Raw genomic sequence first — 20,002 nt, 5'->3', positions numbered from 1 at the left:
AGTGACGCTACCCCTAATCCATGGGCGAATCCACGAAGTTGTCATAATGCCTAAGATACTTGGACGTGAAACTACACTTGTAACTTTCAAAACTTGGAAAGAATTTCCAAAATCCAAGGTATCGTTGAGCAAAAATTCGTCTCTCATATGGTGCAATATTCTAAAATTGCCATTTTTTATATAAACAAGGTCAGTTTCGAAGTGTATCATGCAAAAAAAAACTAATTTTTTGTAGATGACACAAAAAATGAATAATGTCCCACAGAATTGATGGTTATCCACTAAGTATTTGTTATAAGTAGATTACTTTGATATTTAAATCCAGCAGTCAAGTTATACAACTGCTACAGCCATAGTATTGTATCTCTGCTATCAGTCATGAAATGCTACATTCGGCATAATGGAAAAGCCTACAGAATCACGGGTAATCACTTCTAAAAATGTATGAGAATTTTGTAATGAATAAAAACTCTGCAGCCTACATTCATAGGGCGGGAGGGGAAGTGAAAAGTGGTCCCTTTTACACTGATTTCCCTCCCCCTTGCCCCCGCCCCCTTTTGCGGATGCCTGTGCATGGGGACAATCACTTCCAGTACTGTTTCAAATGATGGACCGTCAACGTGTAAATAGTTTAGATAATCTTTTTTCTCGTCGAATTATGACTGTCTCATCAAGTTTTCGCGAGTGAATCCATGACGCTCCTTACACCAATTTTTCATCCACATTCTTCTCTTTTCGCGTGTCACGAAATAGGACGATTATCACAGCAGCAGCGACTTGATCGACCGGCAATCCAAAACAGTATTGTACAATATTGTTGCAGATTTTTACTGAGCAGTCTAGGGAGGACTTAAATAATATTGCGCAATACTGGGAGGCCGACTTGCAGTGGGCAACTCACCTCCAGCCTGAGCAGACGCTCGCCACCACGCTGCCACACGGCGCCCGCCGTCACTTCTCCCGTCACCTGGAAGCCGACGTCCTTGCCCGTTGCTGCCGCGTCGTTCAGCAGGATCGTGCTCTGTAGGCTGTAGCGCTGGCCGTGTCCGGCCGCGAACACGCCGTCGTCGACGCCGCCCCCTCCGGCCCCCGCAGCTGCTGGGGACGAGACGAGGACGAAGCTGTAGCACGTACACACCACGACCCACAGGACACACAACGCTGTCACATTCGGCTGCATCGCGGAACTGAGCTACGGCCAAACACAGTGCCCTATAACCAGGGAGTGTCTACACAAAAGTTCAGCAGAGCACAACGCCCTCTGCACACATTACAATCTCACTAACGGAGTACATCACAACTGCTGATGTTCCAGCGGAATGCAATCAAGAGTTCTAAGCACGCAATGATGGGTACACTACGTGTACAGCTTTTGATGTCCTGAACCAGACTGAGGGCCTCTCTCGGTGTCTTCGCGGCGAAATACGACTTGCATGAAGCGTCGCGCGTCAGCCGAATCGTATTACCATATCTGATACCACAAGCGCGCGCGCTCCCGTGTGTGTGTGTGTGTGTGCGCGCAATATCCTTTCGCGCCCAGGCCAGTTCCTGTCTCTCACTCCCCACGTGCGGTGCCCGCCGGGCTTCTGCCACTACACTGGGGTCTGCCTGGCCAGGGAGCTGCTGTGTGCGACCTTGCTGAGCATTTGTCGTCGAATGGGGCCCGCTTAATGCGATAACCCCCCTGTCCAGAGTACGCTGGCTGTGCACTAGCTGCTGCTGTCGCAACTGAACGACTTTTTAATCGCTCGTATCAAGCTACGTCCACCCGTAATGACACGCGAAGACTGTCATTTCGAATGCGCAAGCGTTTTCACCAGAGAAGTCGTATCTATTATACTGCAGACGCCGCAGTCATGGCAATGAATACGTGAAATGCGCACTTCAAATTTCCTGTTAACAGTTCTATGAATGTCTTCCGTCAAAAGATCTCACCGTGGAAAGTCACGCAAAAGAAATAAATAAATAAATAAACAGGCAACTTAGAATTTTTGAGTTCTATGTATTTCGTGGTTTTATGATTAGCTGGAAGTGATTATATGTTGCCTTTATTACCTACTACCGTTAAACACTTATACTGTCACCAGTAACACTCCATCTATCTTAATCTTACTAAAGGATAGTCGATGACAGTAAAAAAACAACGCACTTATCAGAAACCACCTTTACATACTTAAAGCTGAACTATGCTCCCTTGGCAGTGATGATGCAATACACTTTATAAATGCTGTTGAAGCTATACGAACATCTCGCGACAAAAATCGAAACAGGAAAGTCTAGCTAAAAATACACAGGTAACTTCAACTTCTTTTCACTTTCGCATTTCACTAGTTTCTGGTAGGCAAATGTGGTTATGTCTTCCTTACGTACTCCACTTCAGCAGTTGTGCTGACGCTGGTTACAACCTTTCCTGTAATATGTAACTTACTAAACGAACTTTTCAGCAACAAACACTTTACACCTGTCACCAACCACCTCCACGTTCTCACACAAACTGGCGCTCAAGACCGCTTCAGGTGTTGCGCAATGAAATGTAGTCTTTGCAAGTAAATATATTTAATTTTGACAAGGATGAACCGTTCATATTACTGCTGCTCCAGCACACGTAAATTATCTATCGTGGATACGTCACCAGTGGATGGTGATCGTTGCACTATATGTCGTCTTCACGCAGACAGAGTCGCGTCGTGTTACACACCTCCTCCAGAGGTCGCAGATCTCTTATAGACAAAAGCAATGCACAGTTTCTTTGCTGTTAACTAGGGCTCTTCAGCAGTCCTCCAAACATTGCCGTAAGTGAGAACGCACGTTCGATGTCATTTAGCTGACGACGACAGCTCAAGTGTTGAATAGCACCCACTCGTCGGAACCCCGATAGAGCGCCGAAACCGAAACGTCTATCACGCACCTCGCGTTAAATGGGCATCCTATAAGCAGCAAACTATTTACGTAAGCGAGACACAATAGTACATTCCTTCTTTGGCGCCGACTTGCGACTGAGGCACTCTACGCGTCAGCTGGAAAAGCGAGCCCGCTGCCCTCTGGCGCAGGTAGCCTACACTTCTCCTTGTTCCCCCCCCCCTCCCCCTCAGCCGACCGCTCGTCACAACGCCGTTATGTGGGCGGAACGACTCGCTCTTGGGCCACCTTCTTTTTCACCTGGAACCGGCACAGCTGGCTAGTCGCACCGAGGTCAGGCACATCGGAACTGGTCAGTCACGCCTACCCCTCGCCCAGCCTACGAAAGTGCTTTCCATTTTCTTGCCTGCCCACGAAGATTTAGTGCCTGCGGCGAAAGTGAGATTGTTGGAGGTACAGCATATGATACAGTTAAGAAGCTATTAGTAAATAAAATAATGGGGTTTTGTTAATTTGAGCACTAGAAGAAGGAATGATAGGTGATAAGGGTTTAATGTCCCGTTGACGACCTGACCGGTTTAATGTGTCCCATCACGCATTCCTCTCCTGTGCCAACCTCTTCATTTCAGAGTAGCACTTCCAACCTTCATCATCAATTATTTGCTGGATGTATTCCTATCTCTGTCTGCCTCTAGAGGTTTTTCCCTCTGCAGTTCCCTCTAGTAACATGGAAGTTAATCCGTGATGTCTTAAGGAAGCCCGACCACTCTGCCCCTTCTTCGTGTCAGTTTTCGATATATTCATTTCCTCACCGATTCTGTGGAGAACCTCCTCATTGCATACTTTATCTGTCCACCCAGTTTTCAACATTCTTCTGTAGAACTACATTTCAAACGCTTCGATTCTCTTCTTTTCCGGTTTTCCCAGAGTCATACAACGTACATTCTCAGATATTTCTTCCTCAAATTAAGGCCTGGAATGCCTTTTTTGCCAGCGTTAGTCTGCTTTTAATATCATCCCTGCTCCGTCCCTCAGGGGTTGTTTTGCTGCTAGCAGAATTCCGTAACTTCTATTTCGCGATCACTAATCGTGATGTAAAGTTTCTTGCTGTTCTAATTTCTGCTGCTTCTTCTCATTACTTTTGGTTTCCTTCGACTTATTCTCAGTCCATCATTAGACTATTCATTCCCTTCAGCAGATCCTAAAATTCTTCTTCATTTTCACTGAGGATAGTAGTGTCATCAGCGAATTTTATAACTGACGTCCTTTCACCGTGGATTTTAATTCCGCTTGAATCTTTCTTTTATTTCTTTCATTGCTTCTTCGATGAATAGACTGAACAATAGGAGCGAAAGACTACAACCCTGTCTTACACCCTTTTTAATCCGAGTACTTCGTTCTTGCTCTTCCACTCTTATTGCTGCCTCTTGGCTCTTGTACATATTGTATACTGTATAGCTTACCTCTATTTTTGTCAGAATTTCGAACACCTTGCACGATTTGACACCGCAGAATGTTTTTCACAGGTCGACAAATCCTGTGAACGTGTCTTGATTTTTCTTTAGCGTAGCTTCCATTATTAGCCGCAACGTCAGAAATGCCTCTAGTGTCTTTAGCTTTCCTAAAGCCAAACTGATTGCCATATAACAAGTCATCATTTTTCTTTTCCTTCATCTGTAAGTTATTCTTGTAACCAACTTGGCTGCATGAGTTGTTAAGCTGATTTGCGGTAATTCTCACAGCTGTCAGCTCTTGTAATCTTAGGAATTGTGTTGATGATGTTTTTCCAGAAGTCAGATGGTATGTAGCAAGAGCCATACCTTTTACATACCAACGTGAATAGTCGTTTTTTTGCCACTTCCCCCAACGGTTTTAGAAATTCTGATCGCATGTTATCTATCCCTTCCGCTTATTTGGTCATAAGTCTTCCAAAGCTCGTGTAAATTCTGGTTCTAACACTCCTCTACCTCAAATACTGGATTTCGGAAGGAAACGGATCATGTATTTCGAAAGGAGCCTTTGTGGCATTTGTCTTAAGCGATTTGGGAAATACACACTCGCTCGAAGACATTCACATTGATTATACAGGTGTGCCATGTCTTTAGGGCGAAAATTTTGAAGACAGAAAATAATCTGAACTTAATATTCTGAAGTGTAATCTCCTTTCTAGCGTCCATCCCGCCGTCCAGGGTCAGCTGTTTTTCATTATTTGACTTTTTTATTTTATTTTGTTTTAACGTAGTGGCTGAACGGCCATCGTTTCGCCCTAGTCATCAAATACTCTGAGGGTGGGAAGTGGTGTACGCTCTCTGTGAATCGCGTACATTTTGTCCTGTTTATGTATCGCATTTTCTGATGCAGGGATTGGGAACCATCCCAGGATTTAGCTAAACGTGGAAAACATCCTAAAATCTTACTCAGGCTGGCCAGTATGCCAAACCAACAACGATCATTAATCCGCTGCGCAGATTCGATTCGAGTCTCGCAACCTCTCCCTCTCGAAACCTACAGCACTGCGCGTTAAGCTATACCAGCAGACCTACTATTCTGAGAGGTAATCAGCTAGCGGTAGTTGACGTTTAAGGTGGTACGAAATCTTGAATGAGCGATGGATGTCATTTCAGGCAAGCTTTTGTAATCAGTTTGAGTTTCACAACAAGCAACTTCCAACCACTTCGTCATAGGTGGCCTATCTTAAAAAACGATGCACAATCGTCTGTGATGTCTGTTACAGCTAAATCAGTGTACTGGATCCAAAAACAAATTATCGGTAGCTGTTGCACTCAATCCTTCAATCTGCGTTGAGATTTTTTCTGTGAAAAATAATCCAAAGCTAGATATCAATACCTGAAGAAGCCATCGGTCAAAGCTACCTGATAGGAAACAAATATTAAAGTCTTCACAAACAATGATTTTCCAGTTGAGTCTGCATAACCTTATTAAAACTTATTCTAGCTGCTTTATGAAGCGTAAGATGCTTCCTGCCGATGGTGAACTGTCAATACTACACGCTTGTTTGTTTTCTGTTCCACTTTCGGCGATAGCATTCAAACAGCTATTCAGCATAATATTCGCTAACCTGGAAGGCTTGGGTTCAAATGGTTCAAATGGCTCTGAGCACTATGGGACTTAACATCTTAGGTCATCAGTCCCCTAGAACTTAGAACTACTTAAACCTAACTAACCAAAGGACATCACACACATCCATGCCCGAGGCAGGATTCGAACCTGCGACTTCACCTTTTGCGTGTATAGCTACTTCCCTTTTCTTTATACTGGTTCTACAACAATATGTAGCTTGTATCTCTCAGAATTAATCTGGAACAATTTCAGTGACTTCCATGTAACCAGACTTGCACATGTGGTCACCCACTGATTTTTGTGATTTTGGCTTAGAGCATGCAGTATACATACACCCGATTTTTAAACCTTTTCCATTCCATGCAAATATGGCACGATGGTGAAATGATCACAGTTCATCTTATTTGCCCGTTCTCGAGCACACTGACACGGATCATTGTGGATTGATGCGTTTAAACGATCTTCATCAGACGCCGAAAGTCTTCCTGAACGTTGAGAATCACTAATGTGTCAAAAAGGTCCTCCTTAAAACGAGAAAACCATTTCCTTTCCGTCTTCTGTCCAATGGCGTTATCCCCATGCAAAGTGCAAATGTTTCTGGCTACATACGTTCCTGTCGCCCCTCTATTGAGCTCAAACAGAAGAATACGTTGGAAATGTTCCGATTTCTCCTCTTGGCACTCCATTTTTTAGTGCCCACAGCGCCAATCACTATCTCCAAGTGACAAAATGTAAACTCAAATAGTGACAGTGAACTGCAAGTAAAAAATGAAAATCGCTAAATAAACCCATAGCAAGCGGAATACCAACATGCAATACAGAAACGGTACAAACTTATGAACCAACCCGGCCATCCGAAGCGACCTAAAGTCGAATGACTACGTGAAACAAACTGTAAGAAAAGCAGATGCCAGATGAAGAATCTTGAGGATATTTATTGTTTTACATAAAAATGGAATGAATGTGTAAAGAATAAGTAAAAATACACCGGTCAATCATACAGTTAGTCGACGTCTGGATCAAGTCGAGTTCTTAAGTGATACAGCGGAACTGTCACCGAATTTTGCACAAGTTTTGAAAGAATTCGTTTTTTTTTTTTTTTCATTTCAGAAACTCTATACTTTCACTGTATTAGACTGAAGTGGTCGTAGAATGGAAAGATATTTTCTTCGTGGTCGTCGTGCTGTAGGTAGGCAAGAAACGTAGGGTTTTTGGCCGGCACGCTTAGCAGCTGCAGATCGACATCACTTTAAATCGACAACAGTGGGAGTACAGTTCCTCCCTACACATTAGAGCAACGTTGTGTCCTTCCTGAAATGATTGCATTCATTATTACAGATATTTTGCGTGATTCAGTTGAGAATGTATAGTTCCTGAGAATACATTTCAAACGTCCTTGTATAAAGTGACCAGACGTCCGGATTTAACCGGGACAGTTTAGATTTTTTTAATCCACTCCCCTTATCCCCGTCTGGTTCTGCCAGGTCGCCTAAATTTTCTGGTTTTTAGAAATCATATCAAATTCTCGGTCATTCGAGGTCACGTAACTTTTTTTATATTTCTAGCACCGTAAAAGTAACTATACTTTATTTCATTATCGTACCCCAAATTTAACAATCCATGTTGTGTTTTTACACAGACAGGCATCAACGTTTCACGTAGCAGTACTGAGGGTCGAACAGGACGTGACAGTTGTAGAGGTTGGAGCAGCACTTCGTGATTTAAGAACGAATATGCCAGAAAAACGAAAAACCAGATTCATGCCACAAATTTTAAGAAGTGTTTTCAGCAAACTTGAATCTAAATAAATATTATTATGTTCGCTGAAACCGTGTGCGAATTTTATGATGGCAGTGCACAATACAGTAAGCAGCTCCAGACTACAAATCGGTTCTTTTGAACTTATGTTTCTACACTGGATGAGGTACAAAAATTCTACGAGTTTCTTTCAGATGTGTTACCAAACTGCAAAATTAATGACGTGTTCCAAGAGTGTCTTAATATGCAGTAGTTTGTCACACATCAGAAAATAGAGAAATGGAATAAAGAAAGAACTTTCAGTGATACGAGTTGGGTACCAGTATTCCAGAACCTCACATCCAAACATATATCTTATGAAAATACACTCCTGGAAATTGAAATAAGAACACCGTGAATTCATTGTTCCAGGAAGGGGAAACTTTATTGACACATTCCTGGGGTCAGATACATCACATGATCACACTGACAGAACCACAGGCACATAGACACAGGCAACAGAGCATGCACAATGTCGGCACTAGTACAGTGTATATCCACCTTTAGCAGCAATGCAGGCTGCTATTCTCCCATGGAGACGATCGTAGAGATGCTGGATGTAGTCCTGTGGAACGGCTTGCCATGCCATTTCCACCTGGCGCCTCAGTTGGACCAGCGTTCGTGCTGGACGTGCAGACCGCGTGAGACGACGCTTCATCCAGTCCCAAACATGCTCAATGGGGGGCAGATCCGGAGATCTTGCTGGCCAGGGTAGTTGACTTACACCTTCTAGAGCACGTTGGGTGGCACGGGATACATGCGGACGTGCATTGTCCTGTTGGAACAGCAAGTTCCCTTGCCGTTCTAGGAATGGTAGAACGATGGGTGCGATGACGGTTTGGATGTACCGTGCACTATTCAGTGTCCCCTCGACGATCACCAGTGGTGTACGGCCAGTGTAGGAGATCGCTCCCCACACCATGATGCCGGGTGTTGGCCCTGTGTGCCTCGGTCGTATGCAGTCCTGATTGTGGCGCTCACCTGCACGGCGCCAAACACGCATACGACCATCATTGGCACCAAGGCAGAAGCGACTCTCATCGCTGAAGACGACACGTCTCCATTCGTCCCTCCATTCACGCCTGTCGCGACACCACTGGAGGCGGGCTGCACGATGTTGGGGCGTGAGCGGAAGACGGCCTAACGGTGTGCGGGACCGTAGCCCAGCTTCATGGAGACGGTTGCGAATGGTCCTCGCCGATACCCCAGGAGCAACAGTGTCCCTAATTTGCTGGGAAGTGGCGGTGCGGTCCCCTACGGCACTGCGTAGGATCCTACGGTCTTGGCGTGCATCCGTGCGTCGCTGCGGTCCGGTCCCAGGTCGACGGGCACGTGCATCTTCCGCCGACCACTGGCGACAACATCGATGTACTGTGGAGACCTCACGCCCCACGTGTTGAGCAATTCGGCGGTACGTCCACCCGGCCTCCCGCATGCCCACTATACGCCCTCGCTCAAAGTCCGTCAACTGCACATACGGTTCACGTCCACGCTGTCGCGGCATGCTACCAGTGTTAAAGACTGCGATGGAGCTCCGTATGCCACGGCAAACTGGCTGACACTGACGGCGGCGGTGCACAAATGCTGCGCAGCTAGCGCCATTCGACGGCCAACACCGCGGTTCCTGGTGTGTCCGCTGTGCCGTGCGTGTGATCATTGCTTGTACAGCCCTCTCGCAGTGTCCGGAGCAAGTATGGTAGGTCTGACACACCGGTGTCAATGTGTTCTTTTTTCCATTTCCAGGAGTGTATTTCTAAGATTGTGCAAATTGTGTTATGTATTCCCGATACAAACGCAGTAGTCGAGCGTGTTCTTTTCTTTGAGGAATAAAATGTCGATGTTTGAGAAAACTCAAACGAAAAGAGAGACTTTATAAGCAATACTAATGGTGACAGTTAATTTGAAATACAGTTTTTCGGGATTCTGTGACTTCTTAAACTTAAAGGGACGGAAATATCTGCTGAAGCAAATTCATTCTTCACAGAGGTATGGAGATATAAACAACTGAGTGTTAAAAGCTGCGTGTAGCTACCTAAGCAAGTGTTGTGTCCTGTTTACTGACTTCTAAGATTAAAGTGCGTTATACAGTAATTATGAATATACCTATGTTTTAGATTGTTTGTTGTATTATCATTTGTTGTCTAATAGTATTTCGTTGTAAGCTTTAATAATCTATAACAATTACAGAGCATAATTGCATTCCGACCAGTGATCAGTGATAAAATTGGTACCCGCTTCGACTTACCTTAGGGTGAACAGATTTGCAAATCAGAATGTGGGATCCAAATTAGAAGTTGAAATGAACAGACATTTTGTGGAAACTTTTGTTAATACCATTGTAGATTTTTGTTAAACACCTTGGTTTATGCTACAAGTACACAGATCATCGTACCATTTTCATAAAATTCGCTCTAAAACAGTTATCAAAATACCTTGCATTACTAATCGAGTAAGTATTTTATCGCTTTGTTGTTGTAACATGCAAACACATTATATCGCTTTAATGTAACGATGCCTTTAACTAGGTTAGAAAATGATTATAACATGGGTTACTCATTTTTAGATTTAAACTGTGCTAGACGTTTCGCCGTGGGTAGTTTTTGAAAAATCTTTGCCGTTATATTTTGCCCAAGAATGTGTGTGAGTTTGATATTTTCAAACGGAATTTTATAAAAATCAACATATGAAGTATCCTGAAAATGAATCTTAGCTGTAACTAATTCCTTAATGGCTTCAACACTAAACCTCTTCTTTTCATCAATCCATAGATCACTAGTGATCGAGAACACACTTTCCGCAGTAGAATTAGTGCAAGGTAGAAGTAGCACAAACGCAGTAATGAGCTGCAAATGCTTCCGGCAGCTATCATGAGATGTAAGGAAGTTGAAAATGCTAGACCTCGTTCAGTTTGGGTTTAATCAAGAGTATATTTTCTTTATTCTTTGGGTATGATCAAATTTCCTCTTCATCTGGTTATGCCACACGTTATTTTAAAACACGCTATTTCAGAATATACTCGCTCCGTCTTCAGGCCACTAGTGGCCTACCGGGACCATCCGACCGCCGTGTCATCCTCAGAGGAGGATGCGGATAGGAGGGGCGTGGGGTCAGCACACCGCTCTTCCGGTCGTTGTGATGGTATTCTTGACCGAAGCCGCTACTATTCGGTCGAGTAGCTCCTCAATTGGCATCACGAGGCTGAGTGCACCCCGAAAAATGGCAACAGCGCATGGCGGCCTGGATGGTCACCCATTCAAGTGCCGACCACGTCCGACAGCGCTTAACTTCGGTGATCTCACGGGAACCGGTGTATCCACTGCGGCAAGGTATTTCAGAATATACGGTACAGTTAATGAAAAACGGGCCAATATACGTCCCGTACGTACTTTGTCGGGACAACGGGATACTTAAGGTAAATAACGGACCATCCCGTAAAACACGACGTCTGGTCGCCCTATCTTACCTTATAACGAAAAACATGTTTCGAGCTTAAACAACTATGGCAGTGTTCTCGGTCTTTTGTGCATTTGCTAGGCACATCTAATATAAAACTTTACTATACACGAACACTGTGGTAGCAGAACAGCCGCAGGCGAATTAGCTTGCGTGTCCGCGCTCTCCACCAACGGCGACTAAGTAACACACAGTAAACGTTTAACGCTCGCTGCCACATCGTTACGCGGGCGACCTTTGTGAAATTGCTTCCGCTGCCGGCAGTACTATTCAGTGGCCACTGCATAAAGCCCCAAACAGGCCTTTGTCAGTTATTGTTTGCAGTTTATCCTGAGGACATCTCCTCCCGCTGCCCGTGGCTGTTTGCTCACCAGCGGCACTGTGTGGGCTTTGTCCCACTTAACCGTGTCCGTGCTTGACGCTGTTGGTCGGATGCTGCTCCGATGCGCCGAGTTGCTGCGTGTGTTTCTCCAGGATGCGATGGAAAGGAAAGTCCTGACGCACAAGGCAGGAATGAGGGTGTGTTGTCAGTCCGTTCATGCTTGTTATCTTCCTTGTATTGGGCGTTTCAGGAGGAAAAGAACTAGCGCCAGAACGTCAGAGTGAACATTTCGAAAGGAAAAACAATTCTACAGATACAGCTTTGTCGTAATCAATACCGCAAAAAGTCACGGGTGAAAGTATACGATAATAGGTGTAAGAACGTTCTAGTAAACACGGATAGGCTGCTGAAACGTTTGTGAGATAACTGCAGGTATGTGGTTACGATCCACCATTGTTGTCGTCTTCCGTCCGAATACTGGTTTGATACATCTCTCCATATCGACAGCAAAGTCAAATCCGTGTCATCCAGCCTGTTGCCCCTGCATCTACTGACAATGCTATTGACCCCCCTCCCCCTCCCCTTCAGGATCCATACATAGATTATTCTGGCCTCTCAACAGAGACCCCGCCGTTGTAACTCGTAGTTACATCTACATAGTGGTTTTCTGTACCGATGAAGCACGCAAGCCACCCACCTTGGCGAAGTCCTCGGTTCTAGGGTGGTGGAAGTCACTGACTTCGGTTTGGAACGATGTCCTAATTAGAACAAATGTATATAAAAATATGTTTCGATTAAGTTCTCATCTAACTGGGCTGTCCACGAAACCTAATTTTGATAATAAGCAGTTGTATAGAAACACTAACTTTATCATAGGCACACTGCAGTTAAAAGAAGAGAACTGATTCTAGTAAATAAAGGACGAAGAAAAGAGTGCAGCTTATCACGCACTCGTTTTAAAATGTACACTGACAACATTTTAAAGAAATGAAAAATGTTTCTAGATCCAGGAATTCAATTATTAAACAGTGACTATTCAAACACTAGTCCATTTATCGACGATCATCTACATCTACATCTACATGGTTACCCTGCAATTCACACATAAGTGCCTGCCAGAGGGTCCATCGAACCATTTTCATACTATTCTCTACTATTCCACTCTCGAATGGCGCGTGAGAAAATGGTACGCCTAAATCTTTCCGTTCGAGCTCTGATTTCTCTTATTTTATTATGATGATCAGTTCTCCATGCGTAGGTGGGTGGCAACAGAATATTTTCGCATTCAGAAGAGAAAGTTGGTGATTGAAATTTCGTAAATAGACCTCACCGCAAAGAAAACCGCCTTTGTTTCAGTGACTACCAACACAATTCGCGTATCATATCACTGACACTCTCATCCCTATTGCGCAATAACACGAAACGAGCTGCCCCTCTTTGCATGTTTTCGGTGTCCTCCGTCAATCCTACCTGGTAAGGATCCCACACGGCGCAGCAACATTCCAGCAGAGGACGGACAAGAGTAATGTACGCTGTCCCTTCAGTGGGTTTGTTGCATCTTTTAAGTGTTCTGCCAAAAAGCGCAGTCTTAGTTTCGCCTTCCCCATAATATTATCTATGTGGTCTTTCAATTTAAGTTACTCGTAATTTTAATTCCTAGGTATTTAGTCTAATTGACATCCCTTAGATTTGTGCGATTTATCGTATACCCGGTACCCAAAATTTATCGGATTTCTTTTAGTACCTATAATGATTATAGAATATTAGACACATTTTAGAAATCCATGCATCTTTTAAGTAACCTATGTAAATCTTATAATTTTGAAATCTCAACTAATAATTAATGCTTTTAGAGGTAATTATCTAATCAGATCAGACAGTGGTAGAAAACAGCATTTTAGAACAGGTATCGAATTTTAAATGTCTTGGATGCGACGTAAATTTTTATAGTAACAAGCATTCGGCAAAATGTTAGAAAATTTCAAGCTCTTTTTGGGGCCACTGAAAGCACTTTTAAAAATAAAGTAAGGAAAGATACGAGAATTAATTTTTTTAAAGTAGTGGTTTTACCCACATTGCGAAGCCTGGGTGCCGACTCAGAGTCAACAGAATAAAATACAGCCGGCAGAAATAAGACTTCTCAGGAGTGTTTAAGGATGTTCGAGAGTGGATAGGATATGAAATGAAAGTACTAGGAAAGAACTACATATTGAATCAGTACATAATCAAACATTAAATAATAGAAACGAACCAATCACTTACAAAGAGTGGAAAATACCATACTTCCCAAGGTAGTGTTGTATAACATTTCTGGCTTTATAGCCATCATATTTAGCTACAAGAAGCTCTTCTTAGAGCAGTTTATAAGACAGCGGTAATCAGATGAAGTAATGTGGCGTGAGGTACCTGTGACAGATGGTTTATTCTGTACGTGTGTGTGGTGAAGAAAACCGCCTAAATTGTGGTCCTTCTCCTCGGTTGGCTGCTATGTTCGGAAGTAGCGCACCAAAAGGATAAACTTCTGTTATGAATATTAGAAAAACAAACAGTGGATTTACATGCATTTCACATAGAAGTATCTCTCAACAGCAGGCTGTCATTCCATTATTTCAAAAGTGTTAATTACCAGAAGAATAATAAATAATTGCTAAACGAAAAGGCAGACGGAGTACTTTGGAGATCTTTCGGGTCGCGCGTAACTTGGATGGCGGGCGAGATGGTTCAGCTGTAAGATCAAGCTGGTTCGGCAGTCTCGGAGGTTGGCTCAAATGGCTCTGAGCACTATGGGACTCAACTGCTGTGGTTATCAGTCCCCTAGAACTTAGAACTACTTAAACCTAACTAACCTAAGGACATCACACACATCCGTGCCCGAGGCAGGATTCGAACCTGCGACCGTAGCAGTCGCACAGTCTCGGAGGACAGACATGCTGTATGCTGCGGTCGACATCAGTTAAGACTTAATTAGAAATCTCTAGTTTGTAAACGTAATAGCTCCATTGGCGGTCTCTAAGAACAGAGATGTCTGCCGCGGTCGATACCGGTTAAAAACTTAATTAGCAATCTCCGGTTCTTTGGACACACAACTGAGAACTAGTTTGATAGTAATTATGCAAACACGCAATTCACTATTTTGTTTATTCTCTGTGAAATTGTGAAGAATGGAAACAATTTCTGATTCGTAAAGTGGACTATGGTTCAAATGGCTCTGAGCACTATGGGACTTAACATCTGAGGTCATCAGTCCCCTAGAAATTAGAACTACTTAAACCTAACTAACCTAAGGACATCACACACATCCACGCCCGAGGCAGGATTCGAACCTGCGACCGTACTGGTCGCGCGGTTCCAGACTGAAGCGCCTAGAACCGCTCGGCCACACTGGCCGGCTAAAGTGGACTATAATTGTGCAGTTTCTCGTATTCTGTTAATAAGAAAAGCGACTGACAAACCGTTTAAAGGAACCTATTCAAAATTTAATTATTTTTACAATATTAGTTCCTCGCTAATAGTTTATTACAGCCTAAATATCTCGTGGAATGCAATGACTAAGAATCCACATTCACAGCTGAGCCCTCTGTACGAAGGTCTTTTTGGTATTATTGGTTTTACACTGAAGCGCCAAAGAAACTGGTATAGGCATGCGTATTCAAATACAGAGATTTGTAAACAGGCAGAATACGGGCTGCTGTCAGCAACACCTCCATAAAACAAGTGTCTGCGCAGTTGACAGATCGGTTACTGCTGCCATAATGGCAGGTTATTAAGATTTAAGTGAGTTTGCACGTGGTGTTATAGTCGGCGCACGAGCGATGGGGCACGGCATCTCCGAGGTGTCTTCGAGGGAGCGATGAAGTGGGGATTTTCCCGTTCGACCATTTCACAAGTGTACCGTGAATACAAGGAATCCGGTAAAACATAAAATCTCCTACATTGATGCGGCCGGAAAATGATCCTGCAAGAACAGGACCAACAACAACTGAAGAGAATTTTTCAGAGTGACAGAAGTGCAACCCTTCCGCAAATTGCTGCAGATTTCAATGCTGGGCTATCAATATATGCCAGCGTGCGAACTATTCAAAGAAACATCATCGATATCGGCTTTCGGAGCCGAAGGTCCACTCGTGTGCCTTACAGCTTGCCTGGGCCCATCAACACCGACATTGGACTGTTGATGACTGGAAACATGTTGCCTGATCGGACCAGTCTCGTTTCAAATCGTATCGAGCGGATGGACGTGTACGGGTATGGAGACAACCTCATCTACATCTACATCTACATCTACATCTACATCCATACTCCGCAAGCCACCTGACAGTGTGTGGTGGAGGGTACCTTGAGTACCTCTATCGGTTCTCCCTTTTATTCCAGTCTCGTATTGTTCGTGGAAAGAAGGATTGTCGGTATGCCTCTAATCTCTCTGATTTTATCCTCATGGTCTCTTCGCGAGATATACGTAGGAGGGAGCAATATTCTGCTTGCCTCCTCGGTGAAGGTATGTTCTCGAAACTTTAACAAAAGCCCGTACCGAGCTACTGAGTGCCTCTCTTGCGGAGTCTTCCACTGGAGTTTATCTATCATCTCCGTTAAGCGATTACTAAATGATCCTGTAACGAAGCGCGCTGCTCTCCGTTGGATCTTCTCTATCTCTTCTATCAACCCTGTCTGGTACGGATCCAACAGTGATGAGCAGTATTCAAGCAGTGGGCGAACAAGCGTACTGTAACCTACTTCCTTTGTTTTCGGATTGCATTTCCTTAGGATTCTTCCAATGAATCTCAGTCTGACATCTGCTTTACCGACGATCAACTTTATATGATCATTCCATTTTAAATCACTCCTAATGCGTACACCCAAATAATTTATGGAATTAACTGCTTCCGGTTGCTGACCTGCTATATTGTAGCTAAATGATAAGGGATCTTTCTTTCTATGTATTCGCAGAACGTTACACTCGTCTACATTGAAATTCAATTGCCATTCCCTGCACCATGCGTCAATTCGCTGCAGATCCTCCTGCATTTCAGTACAATTTTCCATTGTTACAACCTCTCGATATACCACAGCATCATCCGCAAAAAGCCTCAGTGAACTTCCGATGTCATCCACAAGGTCATTTATGTATATTGTGAATAGCAACGGTCCTACGACGCTCCCCTGCGGCACACCTGAAATCGCTCTTACTTTGGAAGACTTCTCTCCATTGAGAATGACATGCTGCGTTCTGTTATCTAGGAACTCTTCAATTCAATCACACAATTGGTCTGATAGTCCATATGCTCTTACTTTGTTCATTAAACGACTGTGGGGAACTGTATCGAACGCCTTGCGAAAGTCACGAAACATGGCATCTACCTGTGAACCCGTGTCTATGGCCTTCTGAGTCTCGTGGACGAATAGCGCGAGCTGGGTTTCACACGATCGCCTTTTTCGAAACCCATGCTGATTCCTACAGACTAGATTTCTAGTCTCCAGAAAAGTCATTATACTCGAACATACTACGTGTTCCAAAATTCTACAACTGATAGACGTTAGAGATATAGGTCTATAGTTCTGCACATCTGTTCGACGTCCCTTCTTGAAAACGGGGATGACCTGTGCCCTTTTCCAATCCTTTGGAACGCTACGCTCTTCTAGAGAACTACGGTACACCGCTGCAAGAAGGGGGGGGGGGGGGGGGGGCAAGTTCCTTCGCGTACTCTGTGTAAAATCGAACTGGTATCCCATCAGGTCCAGCGGCCTTTCCTCTTTTGAGCGATTTTAATTGTTTCTCTATCCCTCTGTCGTCTATTTCGATATCTACCATTTAGTCATCTGTGCGACAGTCTAGAGAAGGAACTACAGTGCAGTCTTCCTCTGTGAAACAGCTTTGGAGAAAGGCATTTAGTATTTCGGCCTTTAATCTGTCATCCTCTATATCAGTACCATTTTGGTCACGGAGTGTCTGGACATTTTGTTTTGATCCACCTACCGCTTTGACATGTTGTTGTTGTTGTGGTCTTCAGTCCTGAGACTGGTTTGACGCAGCTCTCCATGCTACTCTATCCTGTGCAAGCTTCTTCATCTCCCAGTACCAACTGCAACCTACATCCTTCTGAATCTGCTTAGTGTATTGATCTCTTGGTCTCCCTCTACGATTTTTACCCTCCACGCTGCCCTCCAATGCTAAATTTGTGATCCATTGATGCCTCAAAACATGTCCTACCAACCGATCCCTTCTTCTAGTCAAGTTGTGCCACAAACTTCTCTTCTCCCCAATCCTATTCAATACCTCCTCATTAGTTATTTGATCTACCCACCTTATCTTCAGCATTCTTCTGTAGCACCACATTTCAAAAGCTTCTATTCTCTTCTTGTCCAAACTGGTTATCGTCCATGTTTCACTTCCATACATGGCTACACTCCATACAAATACTTTCAGAAACAACTTCCTGACACTTAAATCTATACTCGATGTTAACAAATTTCTCTTCTACAGAAACGATTTCCTTGCCATTGCCAGTCTACATTTTATATCCTCTCTACTTCGACCATCATCAGTTATTTTACTCCCTAAATAGCAAAACTCCTTTACTACTTTAAGTGTCTCATTTCCTAATCTAATCCCCTCAGCATCACCCGATTTAATTTGACTACATTCCATTATCCTCGTTTTGTTTTTGTTGATGTTCATCTTATATCCTCCTTTCAAGACACTGTCCATTCCGTTCAACTGCTCTTCCAAGTCCTTTGCTGTCTCTAACAGAATTACAATGTCATCGGCGAACCTCAAAGTTTTTACTTCTTCTCCATGAATTTTAATACCTACTCCGAATTTTTCTTTTGTTTCCTTTACTGCTTGCTCAATATACAGATTGAATAACACCGGGGAGAGGCTACAACCCTGTCTCACTCCTTTCCCAACCACTGCTTCCCTTTCATGCCCCTCGACTCTTATAACTGCCATCTGGTTTCTGTACAAATTGTAAATAGCCTTTCGCTCCCTGTATTTTACCCCTGCCACCTTCAGAATTTGAAAGAGAGTATTCCAGTTAACGTTGTCAAAAGCCTTCTCTAAGTCTATAAATGCTAGAAACGTAGGTTTGCCTTTTCTTAATCTTTCTTCTAAGATAAGTCGTAAGGTTAGTATTGCCTCACGTGTTCCAACATTTCTACGGAATCCAAACTGATCTTCCCCGAGGTCCGCTTCTACCAGTTTTTCCATTCGTCTGTAAAGAATTCGCGTTAGTATTTTGCAGCTGTGACTTATTAAACTGATAGTTCGGTAATTTTCACATCTTTCAACACCTGCTTTCTTTGGGATTGGAATTATTATATTCTTCTTGAAGTCTGTGGGTACTTCGCCTGTCTCATACATCTTGCGCACCAGATGGTAGAGTTTTGTCATGACTGGCTCTCCCAAGGCCATCAGTAGTTCTAATGGAATGTTGTCTACTCCCGGGGCCTTGTTTAGACTCAGGTCTTTCAGTGCTCTGTCAAACTCTTCACGCAGTATCTTATCTCCCATTTAATCTTCATCTACATCCTCTTCCATTTCCATAATATTGTCCTCAAGTACATCGCCCTTGTATAAACCCTCTATATACTCCTTCCACCTTTCTGCCTTCCCTTCTTTGCTTAGAACTGGGTTGCCATCTGAGCTCTTGATATTCATACAAGTGGTTCTCTTCTCTCCAAAGGTTTCTTTAATTTTCCTGTAGGCAGTATCTATCTTACCCCTAGTGAGACAAGCCTCTACATCCTTACATTTGTCCTCTAGCCATCCCTGCTTAGCCATTTTGCACTTCCTGTCGATCTCATTTTTGAGACGTTTGTATTCCTTTTTGCCTGCTTCATTTACTGCATTTTTATATTTTCTCCTTTCATCAACTAAATTCAATATTTCTTCTGTTACCCAAGGATTTCTATTAGCCCTCGTCTTTTTACCTACTTGATCCTCTGCTGCCTTCACTGTTTCATCCCTCAGAGCTACCCATTCTTCTTCTACTGTATTTCTTTTCAATCTGCAGTTCATAACCAATAGATTGTGGACTGCTGGATTTAAATATCAAAGTAATCTACTTATAACAAATACTGAGTGGATTACCATCAATTCTGTGGGACATTATAAACTTTCGGAATCACAACATTGAGGCTGGGACCGTTAAGTATTCGCGTGAAAAGTCTACGAAAATATTTAGATCTTTACATTGACTACAAACTCAATTAGTCCAGACACACAGAGCAAGTAGTGGACAGATAAGGAAAAACAGCTGTTAAGGTGCTCTTTGAATTAACAGACGATGAGACGAGCATCATCAGAACTTACAGCGCCCTCATGTACCTGTATCTAGACTATGTGACATTATTCATTTTTTGTGTCATCTACAAAAAATTAGTTCTTTTTTTGCATGACACGCTTCGAAACTGACCTTGTTTATATAAAAAATGGCAATTTTAGAATATTGCACCATATGAGAGACGAATTTTTGCTCAACGATACCTTGGCTT

General features: G+C 43.4%; 1 protein-coding gene across 5 annotated transcripts in view; it reads right to left on the bottom strand.

Moving 5' to 3' along the window:
* The window catches only part of LOC126237210 (microsomal triacylglycerol transfer protein), a 207,680-nt gene that overhangs the window by 96,607 nt on the left and 91,071 nt on the right, over window positions 1-20,002 (bottom strand). For 3 of the 5 annotated variants that reach the window (XM_049947089.1, XM_049947091.1, XM_049947093.1), the window contains one exon: window positions 902-1,098. In XM_049947089.1, coding sequence (XP_049803046.1) covers window positions 902-1,098 — 197 coding nt within the window. The remainder of the gene's footprint in view (window positions 1-901; window positions 1,099-20,002) is intronic. The other 2 variants (XM_049947092.1, XM_049947094.1) reach the window with 1 other exon arrangement.

Source organism: Schistocerca nitens, chromosome 2 (genome assembly GCF_023898315.1).
Source record: "Schistocerca nitens isolate TAMUIC-IGC-003100 chromosome 2, iqSchNite1.1, whole genome shotgun sequence".
NCBI lineage: Eukaryota > Metazoa > Arthropoda > Insecta > Orthoptera > Acrididae > Schistocerca > Schistocerca nitens.
This window is presented reverse-complemented; position numbering and strand designations above follow the sequence as displayed.